The following is an 18,992-nucleotide window of genomic DNA, read 5'->3' as shown; positions in this document are numbered from 1 at the left end:
GATATATATACCATCAGTTGGGATGGGAAAGGTGGAATAATATGGAAGAGCCTCTTCCCTGTTTGAACAGACTTTTGTATAGGGGTAAGTGTCTGGATATACTCCTGATACACTTAGGAGAATAAAGTAGTGCTACAGAAAGCATTAGCATTGATAAAATGCATGAAGACAGACTTGAGGGAGATTTACAGGTTGTGGGTCTGCTGCCTCTTGATAAGACTGAGTTTGTACCAAGAAGGGTATGGCTTGGGGCAGCCAAGCCCACTGCCATAGAAAGGGCTAGGAGGAAACTGAACAAGGAAATGCATTTCTTTTGCAGGGACCTTGGCTTGGGTAGAGCTGTACATTAAGATGTGGCATTCCTCCATGGGGATGGGGTGCATTTCTTATTCATGGGCATGGAACTTTACTTGTTGCAGCTAAAGATGGTGCTGGCCAAGGTGCTGAATAAATTGTTAGTCAGGAACTTCACAAACCTAGCGGAAAGGTGGAGGCGCTTTAGGCACGCAGACAAAGGTGGGGGGGCACTTATGAAGTTGCTATGGTTTACCAAAGATTATTATTGTTGTCAGTTACAGTTCAGGCTGAAAGAGAATGGGTGGCAAGTTCACACAAGGATGAGCCAGGAAGTTTAAGGCTCTGTAGGCACTTTATTGGGTTAAGAGGTTAATAGATGTAGAAAAAAGGGAAGGGATTTTAGAGAACTCAGTTGCAGTTGATCTGCCATAGAACATGTACAATATTGATGAATTAAGTTGTTATGGAGGGGAAGGGATATGTTAGGGGTGGGGGTAGCTTAACATAGTTGAGCAAATTTGTATAGTGAGGCTGTAGTTTTGTAAGGCGATGGCCAAGGTTGTTTTCTGTGATTTGTACCTGTTTCAATAAAGCAGCCTTTTTCACACAAACCTGGTGTCAGTGGTCTGTGCTGCTTCTCTCTACTCCAACGGGGATTTGGGGGGCAACTGACCATAGAGAATAACCTGGGTATTTTGGGTAGGTGGAGCAGTCAGATGACTGCTCAGGGTTTGGGCAGTTTATGGGCTACTTATGTAGCACAAGTATGTATATTTTTGTTAAAGTCTGCTTTTCATGTTTATGACGGTAGCAATCACTTGGTTACTTTAAATACTACTGGGCACCGTAGTTGCGTCATGTGATCGTCATGTCTTGCTAGCTATAACTTTTGCTCCCACAATGTACTGCTTGTGACCTCACATATTGCATCACTCATGACATGGCCAGTGACATCACTGATGACATCACTGAGTGGGACTTGCTTTAGGTAACAGGAGGGTTGTTCGCCCCCAGGACCCTCAGCAGCCAATGGGACTTCATTCCTAACCAGCTGCACACCAGGAGGCACAATTGTAAAGTGATGCAGTAAGGAGCAGGGCCCTTTTAAATTCTAAGGGAAGGGCTTCATGTGGTCCTCCTCCCTGAACCCATTACGGCCCCAAGGACCCCAACCCTGGAGAGGCCCAGCTTTTTCTTTTTTAATAAAGGAAGAGAAGCCGAATGCCCCCCCCCTTCCCTGAGCCAATTTTGGCCCCAGGGACCCCATCCCCCAGGGCCTGCCCTTATTTTTAAAAATGGGAGGGGGCTGTGTGGCTCCCCTCCGTGGTCGATTTTAGCCCGGGACCCCATCCCTCAGGAACTGTGCACAATACTATATGCCCTGGTCCCGCTCAGGGCACCCAGTTTCTCACTTTGGGGACCACGGGGGAGCCTGAAGTACCACACGGTCCCTGCCGGCTCACCGCAGCCTGCAGGATCTGGCATTGCTTTAGGACAGAGGGAGCTGATGAACAGGAGCTGATGAACATGCAGCTCCCTCTGTCCTAAAGCAATTCTGCTGTTTCGAGTAAGTGAGAGCATTTTATATGCTCTCATTTACTCGAACCAGAGCAGAGTTCACTATGGCTTGGGCGGAGCCGTAATGCTCCCACCAATCCATAGCAAACAGCAATGTCTCGGGGTCGGGTATCCAGGGACATTGCTGGGGCTGGCCATGTGGGTGGATTGCGTTCCCCAGGGTCAACTTTGTCTCCAGGAGTGGGACTGCGCGCCCCCTCCATAACAGGACACAGCCATGGGGAGGTGTTGGTCCCCGGGGCTGCGTAGGGCCACGCAGCCCCCCACTTTAATTTTGCACCAAGGGAGGTGGTGGTTCCCGTGACTGAGGGGTGGTGGAACCCACCACATTAAAATTAGATTTAGCAGTGGGGAGGTAGCGCTTTTCGGGGAAGCGGGTGGTGGGGGGGGGGGGGGGCGCATGGCCCCCTGCTTTTGTGTTATGTTTTGCCCAGGGGAAGTGACGGTCCCCAGGAGTGCTGGGGCCGAGGTAGTTTTCAGTGACGTGCACCTGTTTCAATAACGCAGTCTTTTTCATACAAATATGGTGTCAGTGCTCTGTGCTGCTTCCCTCTTCCCCAAACAGAACATATCATGCCTAATTTCACGTGGTTATACATATGCAATGATTTACCATGCAAATTGTCATGTTCAAGGCGTTCATATGTTGCTTTTCCTTTGATCAATTAATTCAAATGTAACTTTGCACAGCCAGTGTGTGCGATTGCCTGTACAAAACTGCCCGATTAACAGTACAAAACTGCTCAATCGCCTATATAATGCATGTAATCTGACACTTTATGCCTTTCATAAATTTTAACACTGACAAAAGACAAAATACTTAGAAATTCTTATCTTAGTATCATGCTGATTAACTGTCCATCTGTTGTTATTTTAATAGAAAAGGCTGCACCTTGAGATTGAAGAAATGACGTTTCGTCTCAAAACGTTTTCATCTGAAAAGCTGGACTCTAACCAAAGTGCTGAAAAAAATAACTTGCACCAGAGGTTGATGAAAGTCGAAAACGGTGAGAATGCAAATGCATGGCCTGCTGTCATCACGCGCGAGATGTGCAGCGTCTGTAGAAACGCCTCCTGTCTGACAGTTGGCATCCAAAGTGAGCAAATATTAACTGAGAGCAGCGCCTGCGAGGCGTTCATGAGCTTGCAGCTCTCCCTGGCCTGGCTCTGCCGGCGATACGTACGTGCAGTCCCGCCTCCCACTGCCTGGATCTGAGAATGACCTTGGCAATAGTCTGCGCTTCGTCAGTAACTGACTAGAAGATCCTGAATTATTCAGCACGTGCTGTTCACATCGCACCGGAGCAATAATACTACCCCTGCCACAGCATGCTTCCTTGGAAGGTACCTTAAAGTTAGCGTTACAGTGGAATGCTTCAATACTTCGGCTGAGGTTTTCGGGGGAGGGGAGACAGGATACATCTCTAGCAAGTTCGAAGAGAGACAAAAGGCCAATACTGGGCCTAAACAATTTCAAATTGTGGGAGCTATCACGAAGAGATTTAAAAACTCTAGAACCTGTTGTTTAGCTTTTATATGTTTAGGAAAGTGCCAAATATAAACAGATGTATTTTCCTTCTAGAGCTGTCGTGGTTTAAGAAATCCTATGACGTCGAATTCTGTGAAAAATGGGTCAGGCACGGAAGAAAGGTCCAGAAACATACCAAGAAAATCTTACTGCAGAAAGTGCAAGAACGCTTTGAATTGGTGGCTGTTCCAAGGTAAAAATACCAACATCTGAAACCAAAACCCTTTTTTCATAGACTTGTCGTCCATAACAGCCTCTGGAATCTGTCAGTTCAAAACACACATTCTTATGTTTAAAAATAGTAAACTCATCGTCAGTCTTTTTTTGTTTGTTTTAACTTTACAAGTTCATTTTCATTGCAGCTTTCTCCTTTTGCCTGTTTACCTAGCTTTCTCTTCCCCCTTTATCCATTTTCTGTCTATTTCTAACTTCTGTAGGGTTGAAGTGTGACGATGAAAAATAAGACTGCGGTCTCAACATTGAGTGCTGATGCGCTCTACCTGCAACCAGTGGCAAAAATGAATCACAGGAGAAAAATTGGCTATGTAGCGTCTTGTTAATATGAATAGCAGGACCCTTCTGGTCCCTGATGGACTCTATAGGAGAATGGTGTGATCTTTTGGGTGTGGTTAATACAGTTCATGACTCAGTTTGTACAGTTAAGGGTTGCACTCTGAAGAACAATAGATGTGCGCTACAGAGCTCAGTGTGTGGTGTAGTCATTTGCATGCTCCCGGGCTGGGGAGGACGTTACAACTGGCGACGAGATAGGGAACTGTAACCTTTTTAAGTTTAGAAAGCTTTATTGAATATGATAATCCAAGTAAAACATCAATACAAAGAATTATCAATCAGTGAAACAAAGTAAACGAAAGTTGAAATTTAACAATATAAATAGAATCCCAAAGGGGATGTAGAAACTATACCTAGGGAAAAAGCTTTTAAAGGTTTTTTGTTTTGTGGGAGGGGAGGGGGCAAGAAAGAGAAAAGGAGAGGGGGAGGGAGGGAAGGGAGAAAGGCAACCTAAAATACAGAGTAAATGTCATAAAGTTAACATAATCAAATAAATGTGCAGAAAACTAAGTAATAGTCATAATTGGAAGAGGAGAAGGAAAACAAGTAACATTCAAGGAACATGTCTAGAAAGAAAATTAGTTAAAGGCAACCATAACAAGTCTTTTTTTGATCAATAGAGGTACAGTGGTAGCAAAGGCACGATCAAGCCTATGGTGGTGGCATAACAAGTTCCACCAGGCATTGTATGAAATCTTCGAAGTATCCTTCCAATTGGTTGTGATTATCTGCAAGGAAACAGCTATATACAAATCTATAAATTTACGTACATTACATTGGACATTGTAAAAGAAATATGAAGTCTGTGTGGTGCTGGCAGAGCGGGAAACGGTGTGTATTTTAGACCATATGGAGTTCCAAACCTGAAGAGAAAATTCTTGAGCTAAATCCCTTTCCCATGAGAGTTTCAAGTTTAGATTTTAATCTATCAGCAGTGGGACGGGCGAGTCATTTATAAATGGCAGCAGCTTTGAGAGGAGTAGAAAAGTCTGGTGGAGGGGGAAGGATCAGGTCAGTAGTTATCAGGGAAGTATTTTGAGAGATAATAGAGGCTAGGGAATTTTTGAGCAAGGAATATTGGGAAGAATATGTGTTGGAAAGGCGAAAAGAGTCATGAATGTCTGAGAAATCTCTCAAGGAGTTATCTTTGAGTAAGTGATCGTAGGTAATGATGCCTTTGTCAATCTGTTAATTCCAAAAAAGTACTTTGTTATTTATCTGTAAGAATTTATTATACCAAATCGGAGTTAGGGAGTGAAAATCTGACTGTGAGAGAAAGGAGCGAAACATTGAAAGAGCAAGTGCCTTGGAATGTTTAAATATGGGAGTGAGAAATCGCTGCGGAGGTTGAGATAAGCGAGTATACGTAAGAGGAGAGAGGGTTAAGCAAATCTGTTAAAAAAGGCCAAATTTGTTTTAAAGTGAAGGCTGAGTGGAACCGAGTAAGGTTGGGGAAGTTGACTCCACCTAAATCTTTGGGTTGTTGGAGGCGAGAGAGATAGATCCTAGCTTTACGATTGTTCCATAGGAATTTGGTTAGGATGCGATTTATTGTAATAAAGAAGTAGAGTGAGAGGGAAATAGGAAGCATTGAGAGATAAAAATTAACAATAGGAAGTAGCATCATTTTGATAGTTGCTAGCCTCCCCCACCAAGATAAGAAAAGGGGGGACCAACTATCTATAAGGGAAGAGAGCTTTTTAAGTATATCTTTATGATTGAGTTTAATAGTTTCTCTAATAGTGTTAGCATAAAGAATGCCTAAACATTTAACATTTCAAGAAGGCAAAATTTGTCATGAGGTAGAAGTTCAGATTTTTCTATATTGAGTTTGTATCCAGAAACTAGGGAGTATTCTTGTAATAGAGAGAAAAGTGAAGGTAAAGAAGTGGTCGGATTAGAGATATAAAGTAGGATATCAACTGCATAAGCAGTAAACTTAATGTCCATGTTCTAAAATGTGAAGCCGGTATAGGATGGTGAACGCCAAATTTTTTCTAAGAAGGTTTCTAAAGTGAGAATAAAAAGAAGAGGGGAGAGGGGACAGCCTTGTCTGGTGCCTCTACGTAGGGAATTGTAACCTTAAGTAAAAAAGAATGATTTAACTGAGAATTTGCAGAGGTCCAGAAAACGTGGTGAGCAATCGACAGCCTGATTGTTTTCCTTGTAAATGCATTGTGTGTATGTGTATTGTGTATTGGCATTTATATAGCGCACTACTTACCCGGAGGGTCCCAAGGTGCTTCGACCGCTGCGAAACCCTTCCTGGCTTCCCTGAGAGATGGTCCCTTAATGGGTATCTCCAGGGTGAGACCAGGCATCCCCGGCGGTCTGGTGGGGCCGTTAGTGAAGATGAGGCAAGCTAATGCCCAGAGTTGCCGAGTGTGATCGCTGATCAGAGTGGGCACCGAGGCGAGAGAATTATCGAGTCCGCTGACCCTGGTCCAGAAACCTGCCGCGCCGGGAATCGAACCCTGGTCCCGGGCCGTCCTCTGCTCTCGGGTCTGCCGCCTCTAACCAGTGAGCCATTTTAGAGGAGGTGAGTGGCTCCGACTTGGTGCCATCTTTAAAGGGTCTTCAACCAGTTTTTTACATTTTATGTTTTCTTTCACCCATATCGTGTTCCCTTGTCTTTACTTTACCAATATTATCCCTCCCAGGGGAGCCTGGTGAGTGGATACACGGGGTTGCTGTACCCCGTTTGATGTTTGTTTTTCCCCACCTGTTCTTCCTCATCATGCTGCAAAGCGTGGGCATTTGGGCCATGCCCACCGTTCCCCAGGGGGATATATTGCGGCAGGAAGTGCATCCGTGCAGTTCTTGGTGAGAAATTGACAACCCGATTGTTTACCTTGTAAACGCACGCATTGTGCATTTTAATGGATTTGTTTGGTTCTGATTGGGCGCCATCTTTAAAGGGTCTTCTACCCTGTTTTATTCATTTTTTTTTCACCCATATTGTGTTGCCTTATTTTTACTTTACCAGTATTAGCCCTCCCAGGGGAGCTTGGTTAAAGACAAACTTGTTTGCTGGACCCCATTTGATGTTTGTTTTACCTCACCTGTTCTTCCTTATCGCACTGAAAAGCACATGCATTTGGGTCATGCCCACCAGTACCAAGGAGGGAATAATGTGCCAAAAAGTGTGTCTCCACACAGTGGGTGCACTCCTGATGTGCCAAAGGCGCGACACAGGTAAGCCTGTCTGCTCCTGTCTGCGCTCGGACCACGCTCAGCGCTAGCCTCTATGCCCAATTCTACCCTCTCCTTTCACCAAAGGTACCATACTCAAAGGAAGGGCTCCTTGTACTAAACATTGAAGGTAAGACCCAGGGTTGTTTATGTTTAGACCCTCATCTTAAGATTTAGGGAAAAATCTTTGTGTGCCCCGAATGCAGGGTCCCTTTTACCTGGATGAACCTAAAATGTAAAGAATATATCTTCCCTAATTTAAGTAAAACATCTGTCATCTCGACTGACAATATTAGGTGTGCATTTCTGGATGAAAGATCCCTAGTAAAACATCACATTGAGTTTGCTGATTTTATGGACTCCAATCAACTGGATATTGCATGGGTTACCGAAACATGGGCCAACAAGGCATCAGGACTATTCTGATCAGCAGCAACCCCTCCTAGTTTTGTGCTTCACCATATTGACAGGCCATGAAACACAGTGGGGGACTCGCCATTGTCCTCAGGGACAATCTGTCCGCAATGATTAAACAAGCATCCACACCTGAATGTGACACACTTAAGTTCAATATTTTGATCTCTCTAAAACTCAATCTTTTATGGGCATCTTAATCTCTCAGCCAATACCCCCTACCCCCCCCCCGGGACCCAGGACCATTTTGTCTAAAATATCGCTTCCTTCCTAGAGGAAGGCCTCTCCCCTGAACACTTCACCATGCTTGGTGATTTTAATTTCCACCTAGATAACATTTTAGACAATGAAACATTGACACTTATTGAGACTTTGGAGGGCTTTGACCTGGCTCAATTAGTAAAAAATCTCACCCATATTGCAGGGCACACTATCAATTAGATGTTCTCCAATAACTCTCATGTGGGTATGAAAGATTCACTAGCTCTAATATGGACTGTTCATCATGCGGTCATGTTTGAGATTAAGCTGACACAGAAATCCACCCTCGATAAAACTTAAAGTTTTTAAAGGGAGGGCCTGGAATAAAATACAGGCTGATGTTCATAATAAAACCCTAATAGACACAATGCTCCCTTTCATGGATACCCTGGATGACTCCTCAGTCAAATATACTGAATAGATGTATGTATTGGCATTTTATATAGCGCACTACTTACCCGTAGGGTCCCAAGGCGCTTCGACCGCTGCGAAACCCTTCCTGCCTTCCCTGAGAGATGGTCCCTTAATGGGTATCTCCAGGGTGAGACCAGGCATCCCCGGCGGTCTGGTGGGGCCGTTAGTGAAGATGAGGCAAGCTAATGCCCAGAGTTGCCGAGTGTGATCGCTGATCAGAGTGGGCACCGAGGCGCGAGAATTATCGAGTCTGCTGACCCTGGTCCAGAAACCTGCCGCGCCGGGAATCGAACCCTGGTCCCGGGCCGTCCTCTGCTCTCGGGTCTGCCGCCTCTAACCAGTGAGCCACACTACTTCACTGATCCATAGATCCATTCAGCCAAATCAATATCTGCGCCTCTTAAAATTGTAAACTTGCGTAGAGGAAAGCCCTCACCCCTTTGGTTCACTGAAAATCTAAATCTTCAGACGTAAGCTTGCAGATGGCAAGAGAGACGGTGGAAAAAGAATGGCAGTAAAATAGGAAAAGAGAAATGCAAGGTATGTCTGAACGAACATAAACCACTTATGATTAGGGAAAAGAGAACCTGTTATGCTCATAAAATAACAGAAGATAACAACAAGCCGAAAGAGTTATTTTAAGTAGTTTCCAATCTGGTCTCTGCCCCCAGGCATGATCAAATAAATAAAAGCCAAGCTTCTGTGATACTTTGGCCTACATGTTCTAGGAAAAGGTGCCCAGATCTTTAACAAGTTTTACCAAAAGATGGTTAACGATTTGGGAGAGGTACCCCATTGAACTCCACCTGAGGACTGCCCCAAATTTACCAACTTCTCTCCTCTCTCAATTCAGCAGGTCTCTGCCATTATTGCAGCCACCGAGTCAGGCTCACCTATGGATCCTTGTCCCCCAAGAATCATTGATTTAGTCACTGATACTGTGGCAATGAGCCTGACCAACATTTTCAATTCTTTGCTGGAATCAGTTCACTTTCCCATCCTTTGAAAGGAAGGATCTATCCTCCCCTTCCTGAAAAAGTCTAATCTAAATCTCAAAGACCCAAACAACTATGAACCCATTTCCCGCCTACCTTTCCCTTCTAAGGCAATTCTTCCTATCATCCCATCCAACTCTCAAAAGACGGTGATTCTGGCATTAGTTCTTGGCATTAGTCGTGGCCAAAATAGACTATTGTAATGTCATGTACCTTAATAAGTAGCTTTAACACCTAAACAAACTTCAGGTCCTACAAAACGCGGCTGCCAGACTTAACAGGGATTCCCAAGCACAAACTAGTCGCACAGGCTATTAAATATCTTCACTGGCTGCCGTTTAGACAACAAATCAAATTTAAAGCTCTCTGCCTTGCTCATAAGGCTCTTCATGGAGCGGGACCAGAGTTCTTCAAAACAATCCTTTAAATGGTATAATCCAGGGAGAAATCTGAGGTCCTCACGTGCCCTGAAACAGGCAGCCCAGAGGTTCAAACGTTCTGATTGGGGAGGTAAATGGTTTGTTAACACTAAGGCTAATTATTTAATGGAATCTACTTCCCCCAACATCCGGAATATCTCTAACCTGCTCATGCCATGTGTGCCTCACTTGAAGAGAAGCAGATTATGGTTGGTGTATTTGGAGTCAAGGCGCCACTACAGCCAGTACAAGTCTTTCGAAGAAGAAGGCCCAACAGAAAGTACAGTCACAGTCAACTTAAAACCTGCTGGAAAGGCTAAATGGAGAGGGACCATGCTACAACATAACACAGAGCCAGCATACAGACAGTACAATAGCGCTAAAGGCAGTGAAAACCAGGTACAGAGAAGCATAGAATGCTGCAATATCCAAGTGCAGAAAAGCAGAGGCCTCAAGGTGGGAAGAACACAGTTGTGCTCACTAGCAAGAACGAAGAATAAGGCATTTGACATTGAGTCGAGTTCTGGACGGACACCAGTGCATTTAAAGTAGCAAGTAGCATCCACGCTGATCCAAGTGATCGCACAGGGGTTGTGCTTATGGAGCCATTAGTACTTGATGTGCCAACCACCAAAGTATCTGGTTGTGCTCAGCACAATGCAAAAGTCTTCAAGATTTTGAAAGGTTCCAATGGCTGCAGAGAGCAGTGTCAAATATGGTGCCACCGTTTTCTTGAAACCGCTGCTGCCATTCGATACTGCCCAAAAACAGAACATTGGTGTCAGATGGACTGTATGGATCGAAAAATTCGATGATTTCTTCAATGTGGTAGAAGAAATAGATGGCAAAAGATCATCAGATACTTAAAGATTCTTGCAGGTGAAAAAGGGACAGAAGCAATAAAGGAAATACCACAGACCTTACCGTCAGATTAAGGTTGCATAAGGAATCAAGCTCAATGCAATGCTGAACGTCAACTGTGAAAGGTACAACTTCAACCAAGCTAGAAAGCAAACTGGAAAGATGATGGATGAGTTAGCTGAAAGACTTAAAGCCCTCATCAACCATTTTAATGACGAAGAAGTAATCCGTCTCCGAGGCATTTATGGTTGTCTTTCCGTCCCGTTAGAAGACATATGCTGCGTGAGACAGTCAGTTTTGAGAAAGTGCTCATGGCTGTGAGAGCAGAACAAGCAGCTCGACAAGCCACTGATATGGAAACTGGAGTAGCCCAGAGTGAATCAGCATTAAACATGAAAAGTAAGCAGACACAAGGTCAACGGCCATAAATTAATTTCTCAGAAGAAAAGGAAATTGTGTTACCAAAGAGGATTTTGTACAAACATGCAAAGGCTGTATGAAAGACAAACATTTCAAAACGGTTTGCAAAGCGAAAGAGAAACCAACTGTATTATATTGAGACAAGAAAATGGATGCCAGAAACATCCAGAAACCCTCTTGCCACGCCCATAAGACCAAGCCGCGACACCAGTCGAGGCAAGTGGAAACTAAATGAGGCCTATAGTCATCAAATTCACCTTCCAAAGGTTCTTTAACATCATTGTTGAGTGACAGTGAAGAAGATGTCTGTGCAATGATGATGTCCACTGGCAACAACATGAGCACGTGGGTTTAGCTTCATGCAGAGAAGAGTCTAAGTCTAAGCGAGATCACCACATGAAGTAACCAGGTTCCTTTGACCTTTGCCCCAAATCACACTAAAGGTGAATGGTTGTCCCATATCTTTTTATCATCGACAGTGGTGCATCAATAAACATCATGCCGGCAGACAAGTACAATAAACTTTCGTAGGTGCCCTGTCTCACACCTTCAAAGACAAAGGTATACATGTGGGCTGTCTCCATGCCAATGCAAAGTAAAGGATCATTTATATCAATCATGCGACACAAGCAGATAAAAGTGCAAGCGCAGGTTCATGTTTTTCTGGGTATTTTGCAAAATGCATGTTTTCTCAGTTTCAGTACTGCTGCTGAATTTGTTCTGATTTCCATCAACTATAGCATAAAGGCACCTGCAGACATAGTAGGTCAGTTCTCGTCATTGTTTCATGGACTAGGAAAGCTTAAGACCATGACAGTGCATTTTCATATCAATGGGGACATTCTTCCTGTCGCTCAACAACATCGTCAAGTTGCTTTTCTTACAGGAAGCTGTTGAGAAAGAACTGGAAATACTGTTTAATCATGATATCATTGCACGTTCTACTGGTCCGACACCATGGGTTACACCCATAGTGGTAGTGCCTAAAAAGGACAGTGTAGGTGCCATGCGCATCTGTGTCACCATGCTCCAAGTTAATAAGGCAATTGAGGGAGAACTACATCCAGGTTGGCACATTGCAAACATGATTACACAGCGGAATGGCACCAAAGTCTTTCGCCCACCTTGATATGAACAAGGGGTATCATCAACTTGTACTATAGGAAAATTGCAGGTACATTACCACCTTTCGACCCACATTTTTTTCAGAAATAAAAGACTGCATTTTGGGATTTTGGGGTGTTGCCAGCTGCAGAGCTTTTTCAGGATATCATTCGCTGCATGATACAGCCTGTCACGTATGCTTTTAATTATAGTGATGATATATTGGCATTTGGAACCACTCAAAAGAAACATGAACACACTCTTACATAAGTATGCCTCAAATTCTTCGGGTATATTTTCTCTGAAAAGGGAATGATACCAGATCTGGCTAAAGTACAAGCCTCACCATCTACTACTGTTAGAAAAGGGGGATTCTAGTTGGCAGTGGTAGGTACCTTTGTACAAATAGGGACCCTTGCTTTGTACAAATAGGGACCCTTGTTTCTTGTCAGGGCAAGGTGGATACACACTTCAGATAACCCCTGCTCACCCCTAGGTAGCTTGGCAGGAGCAGACAGGCCTATTCCAAAAGGAATGAGTAAAGTGTTTGTACTCAAAACACGCAGTAATACAGTGATAACACCACAAATGGACACCACACCAGTTTAGAAAAATAAAGTATCTTTATCTAAACTCAACAAGACTAAAGCAACAAAAATCCAACATACATCTAATACAAATATGACTTTAAAAAGGTTTGAAGCAACTGGGTCCATAGAAAACTAAAATGCGTGATGTCTCTCAAAGTACCTGTAGTTGTGACAAAATTCACAAGGCCAAACAGTCACAGGGATCGAGTACACAAAGAAATGCGTCAGTTCCTGAGACCATGTGGAGGCGATGCAACAATTCTGCTGCACACAGGAGAAGTGATGCGTTGTGTCCGGTCTGTAGAGGGAAGAGATGCGTTGACTTCAAGACGATCCTGGTCTGCTGATGCATCGGAAAAACTTGCCGAACAGGTACGATGCGTGGAAATCCGGGATGCAGTTGCGATTAATGCGGCAGTGTCGAGAGGCGCTGCATCGGTTTCTTCAGCCGTGATCCCTCGATGCGTTGTTTCTTGCAGCGGCAACAGGTGATGCGTTGGCAGCGGCGTTGCGATGTGTGGTGTTTCTTCTCACACCGCAGTGCTGCTTCAGGAAAAACTGCTGCAAGAAAAGTGATGTATCCATTTTCTTGTGGTTGCATTGCTTTTCCAGCTCCCAACAGCAGGAACAACCTCCAGAGGCCCAACACAGTAACAGGCACCTCTTGGCAGGTCAGAACTCCCAGCAAGGAAGTTCAAGGAAGCTGGGAGTGAAGCCTTTCTGTCCCTGTTCCTTCAGAACAGAAGGCAAGCTCCACTCAAGCCGGGGTGACACATCAAAGTCCTTGTCCTTTCCTTGGCAGAAACAGCTACTGCAGGCCAACCCAGACAGCACTCAGCAAAGGGGCAGTGCTCCTCCGCCAGTTTCTCCAGCCAGCCCATGTTCAGGTGTAGCCAGCCCATGTTCAAATGCGATTGGCCTGACCTTGTGACTTTATCGAACTCCGGGCAACCAGATTTCCAAAATTGGCACTATTTTTACAAAAAACCTTTAAAATCAATATCTTTACTTCTACTAATCGTATGGATGGCATGTTCTCTAGTTTTATTTATTAAATTCAGCTCTATTTTTCTAACTTGGTGGGAGATCATTTTTGTGTGGTGTTTTAACTGTTTTACTGCTTAAAGTTTTGCACAAATACTTTACACATTGCCTCTAAGTTAAGCCTGGCTACTCTGAGCCAAGCTACTAGGGGGGAAACACAGGTTTATTTTGGGTTTGCGTGTGCCTTACCCTGACAAGGATTGTGGTTGCTGCTTGACCAGGGCTCACACCCTAGTCAGCAAACAACTTTATTTCTAACACTGGTGATCAGACTTGATGATTGGACTTGTGTGTGTGCAGTGCCATACAGTGATTTGGTGTATACTACCATCCCATAACCGATTCGAGTTTAAATTCTCCCTGATTGGCCTTTTTGGTTTTTCAAGATGTTCTAGCTATCTGTTGTGCCTGAATCCACCTCTTCAAGCATGGAGTTTGAGCTGGCAAACCTGGAATCCTACACTGTGGCCCAACCCAAAGATTTCGATGAAGATTGGGGACTTCCAACAAGAGCACCACCTGGAAGGTAGAATTGCAAAAGGGAACGAGGGCCTGGGTAAAGTCCACCAGTCACTTGCTACAGCAACTTAAAGAGATGAGGAGATGGACAGCCAAGGAGAGGAACTGGATCTCAGTCAAGAGGACCAACAGCCTGCTGAAGGGGATGATTTGACCCCAAATCTGGTGCTCTACTCCAGGTCAGGGAGCAGTGTATCTTCCTGTAGATTGTCCCAAGAGGAGCTGGCGGAGAAAAGGCAGGAAAGCGAGTTCCAGCTGGAAATGGTCATGCTCAAGATAGAGGAAAAGAAAGCTGAAAGAGCCTTCGAGGAGAAAAAGTTATTAGTGGCTCATGAATTGAGTTTGAAAGAGCTGGATGTCAAGGCCAGGCAGGCAGAGTCCAGCGGTGAAGGTGGCAGCATGCCTGCAGTGTCAAAAGGGTAGAAAAAGGTCCACATCCCCAAAGATTTGGTGCCCAATTTGTGGTGCGAGACGTCATTGACAAGTGGTTTTCTGCCTATGAGGTAGCACTGAGTGTTCACATGATCCCAGAACAGCACTGGTGGGGTGGTTCGTTGAAACACGTACCTGCAGTGGGGCAGGATATCCTTCTTAGTTTAGAGGTTTGGGACCAAACCAGGTACACCCCCATGAAAGCCATTTTGTTTGCTAAGTATAGGCTAACCCCTGAAAAGTACCACCGAAGGTTCAGGGACAGTCAGAAGCTCCCCAAACAGTCCTGGGTGGATTATGTAGACTACTCCAGTAATGCACTAAATAGTTGGGTGCAGGGCTGCAAACTTAATGATTATTGTTGGAACTGGTACTTTCTGGTTGGCTGAGGTGGTGCCCAAGCCAGGCAGAACCCACCACTCCTGTCAGGGTTAGGTGATTACACTCACTGTATAACCTGTGCTCACCCTTGGGTAGCTTGGCACTGAGCAATTAGGCTTATCACAGAGGCAATGTGGTAAGCTTTGGCACAGCACTCTCACAAAATAAATACACTGAGGTCACTAAAGAGACTTCACGTGTGGTGTATGTAAATATTGTATTCAACACACACATTAATTAACACAACATGAACATCATGTATTTGTGGACATAAATCACACATGGATATATCACTAGCAGTACTAGGCCCAATAGTGTTAAAATAACATCAGTAATATGCACACTTGGGAAAAATCCTACTTTACCCCTTATGCGGTGCGATTAGAGTGTCAGAACTGGGCCCACCCTGGCAAAAAATACAATTCAAATTCACACAGTTCTAGGTGCACCCCAGGTAACAACAATATCTGAAATGTGTACAAACAGGAATTTATCACACTTTTAAGCAGCACGGTGGCCTAAGTAAATCTGATGTCAAAACGTGGTATTTGCTAGCTAAACTATTAGCAGGTTATTCTCATGCACCACACTCTCCCATACTCACACAGCACCGCTGCGCGATGCAGAGGATATTGGTAAATCCGTATGAAGCACACTAGCACACACAAGCACTCAGCACCGTGACACGGAGCAAATGATATCTGGCAGGTCAGTTGATAATATGAATGTGGGCCTGAGGCACAACCCCCTCCATTCCTCTCAGTTACTCCCCTCTACTCTGCCAACAGGTTAGAATCAAACCCCCCCCCACGTCTTACTATACCGGTTTAAGGCCGAAGTCACACTTAGTGAGGGCCCCAGAGGAGAAGCCTGGAGTAACTATCAGAATAACCAGGCAACATTCGACAAATGGGGGGGTTGTCCACAGTTCAGGAAGTTCACTCTCTTTATGCAGAGCAGAAACAGGCTAGAGGCTGACCAAGTTCAATCAAGAGATCCCTGAATTCGCCTTCTGGCAGCAGCCCAGTTCTGTGAAGCACAGTAGGGTAATGCAGTCTCTCAACCCACTTCCGATCGCTTTTGGAAGTGTTCTTCAGCCCAGTAACTTACTCTCAATACCCAGGCCTGATCCAGGGCAATGCTACCTGGCAACACAAAGTCGCCTGACCAAGTGAGGAGAGGGACTTGATTCGCCGCACTGAAGGCGAGATGGAACACTCAGTGAATGTTGAGGAGCAGCTGTCCCTGCGCAACACGGGAAATGATACACATCTGGTGCACATTGATCTCAGTTGCACCAGACAATCCAGTCACAATGAATCACAAGTCGGACTCTGTGTACCTCCCTGGAAATGAGGTTTAATGTGCAGTGCACAGTGATGTGCACCACAAAATCTGGTTACAATCAACCCATAGTCAGGTTCATCGTTCCTCCCTGGAATGAGGCGCTACATCTGGTGCACATGATACGAGTCGCAGCAGACAATCCGGTTACAATCAACCCAGAGTCAGTTTTGTTGTACCTCCCTAGAATGAGGCACAATGTCTGGTGCGCAATGATACGAGTCGCATCCGCCCATCTGGATACAATCAACCCACAGTCGGGTTTCATTGTACCTTCCTGGAATAAGGTACAACATCTGGGCGTGATGATACGAGTCGCACCAGACAATCTGGTTACAATCAACCATCAGTCAGGTTTGCCTTACCCCCCTGGAAAGAGGAACAATGTTTGGAATGCTGGATTTCGGAAACGCCCTATATTTAGGAGCCCCCGAATCCACCCTGAAAAAACTGCAGGTAATTCAAAACTGCGCAGCTCGGACTCTTGTGCGCATTCCCCGCCGGCAATCAGTGAAAACCGAACTAAGAGCCCTGCACTGGCTACCTGTAAAAGACAGAGTCAGCTTCAAAAGCATGTGCATCGCCCACCATGCTTACTGGAGAAAGGGAGCAATTCTCAATCATACTCTGATTACCCCCTACCACCCCAACAGACAGCTGAGGTCGACTCTCGCTTTTCAAGTCACCATTCCCAGGTTCAAATGAGAAAGAAGTGGACGAAGAATGTTCTCAACAAATGCAGCAAGGCTCTGGAACTCCCTTCCACTTTCCATCCGGTCGGAACCTAACATCTTGCCTTTCCAGAAAAAATGAAAAACCTTCTTCTTCAACAGATAACCTCGACCCGCCCGACCCTCCTGTACTTCGACTAGAGCGCTGGGACGCCTGCGGGTAACTATTGTGCTATATAAAAACCTATTCCATTCCATTCACACCAGACAATCCGGTCCCACAAACACAGTCGCAAGTTCAGTAGTAATGCACTAAGTAGAATGAGACACTATTACAGATGCGCCCTCCCTTCAAGGGTTGCAACCTGAGAATAGAACAACACACAATGAGCATGCAGTCGGCGTGTCGCACGAGAGAGATGCAGCATAGACGACGAAGCAAGCCACACTGAGTCCAACAACTGGTGAATCCACCCACCACAAACAAAAATGCTTGTGCGTGCTGAGGCCCCATGATGCAAGAGCCACAGTCCTTAGAAGCAGACACGGTTTGGTGGCTCCATACACAGCAGTCCGGTCTCCAGGCACAATACTTAGTTACATGCTCACACCATACTGTAGTCAGGATTCAGGAGATGAAATAGACACCTGAGATGGCACTGCTCTCCAGGTGAAACATGTAGATGGCGTAGGCCCCTCATGGGAGGTGTGGATGTCCCTGAGAACCAGGGGAAAGCCAACAAGTCCATGGAGAGCACACTTCAGGGGCCCATACAGCAGCAGGTAGTCAGTCCAGGCCAGCCTCTATTCAGGCAGGGTGCACTGCCCCTTCCATTGACAGTCTCCTCCTTGTGCACAACAGATTCTTCTAGTCCCACATCGTCACAAGTGTATCTCTGCCCTGTTGAAGTATGACACCAGTAGTTACACTGTAGCGTGCCTTTGAAGTAGGGGGTGGTTCAGAGGGTCCCCTTAGAAACAAAGATGTCTTCCCTACATTTCAGTCCTGTATGCCATGAGGCCTTTGAATATGAATCTTAATCTTTAGTGTGGACTAAGACTGGTGTAGCAGGCTGAGTTGCTCTACGTGGAGCACCATGGAGTTGGCCAAAAACTCAGTGGAGCTCTGCTATGCTCCGCGCCTCCCACCCCCGCAATAAATCTTTTCTGAATGAAACCTACAATTAATGTAAAATAAAACCGCACTTACCTTATCTAGGCATCCCGGGCTGCCCTACTCCTCCTCGCTGTAATCCATGATAGGACTGCGCATGCACGCACATGCGCAGTCCTACCGTGACGTATGTCCAATGTAGGAGATTACGGCGAGGAGGAGGGCAGCCCGGGACTCCGCGATCAGGTGAGTGCAGTTTTATTTTATATTGCATATAGAAATTATTTATTGCAGTGTGTGGGAGGCGGGAGGGTCCGGGGCTGAACTCTGCTCCGCTGCGGAGTCGGACGTTTTGCTGAAACTTTGCATTCTCCACAGAACGCGTAGTATGCTTAATTCAGCAAGCTCCACCAGCGGAGAGGAGTTCAGTACCCAGGGGTAGTGTGGACATGATCTGGCTTCTCAGAGGCCAAGTGTCAAAACCTCTCCCCCCCAAACTATCCAGCCAAGCTCTCAAATGGCAGAGGTCTGTTGTTCCTTTTGCATGCCCCATGTTTATGTGTTAGTGACAATATACCCTTTGTACTGGCCAATGATTTAGAAAGGCCAACCTGAGCATAAGTGCAAATGTGCACACACAGGCCTACAATCGCATGCATGAGACATGTTTAAAAAAATCAGGTAACGAACACTTCCTAATATGTGTACGAAGGGCATGCACACTTTCTCACTGCATTACAGTGGGAAAGTACCCATAGTCCTAAGGCCACAAAAAGAGAATCAGCAAAACCCATGAGGAAAAAGCAAAAGGTTTAGAGAAAAAATACCTCAAAAGTTTTAG

The 18,992-nt window shown here is 45.2% G+C and overlaps 1 protein-coding gene across 1 annotated transcript in view; it reads left to right on the top strand.

The window, feature by feature from the left end:
* Nucleotides 1-18,992, top strand: part of LOC147751414 (uncharacterized) — a 609,436-nt gene that overhangs the window by 321,298 nt on the left and 269,146 nt on the right. Inside the window, exons 10-11 of the mRNA XM_086933195.1 lie at nt 2,756-2,882; nt 3,458-3,596. Coding sequence (XP_086789321.1) covers nt 2,756-2,882; nt 3,458-3,596 — 266 coding nt within the window. The remainder of the gene's footprint in view (nt 1-2,755; nt 2,883-3,457; nt 3,597-18,992) is intronic.

This window comes from Lissotriton vulgaris, chromosome 1_1, assembly GCF_964263255.1.
Source record: "Lissotriton vulgaris chromosome 1_1, aLisVul1.2, whole genome shotgun sequence".
Lineage (NCBI taxonomy): Eukaryota > Metazoa > Chordata > Amphibia > Caudata > Salamandridae > Lissotriton > Lissotriton vulgaris.
This window is presented reverse-complemented; position numbering and strand designations above follow the sequence as displayed.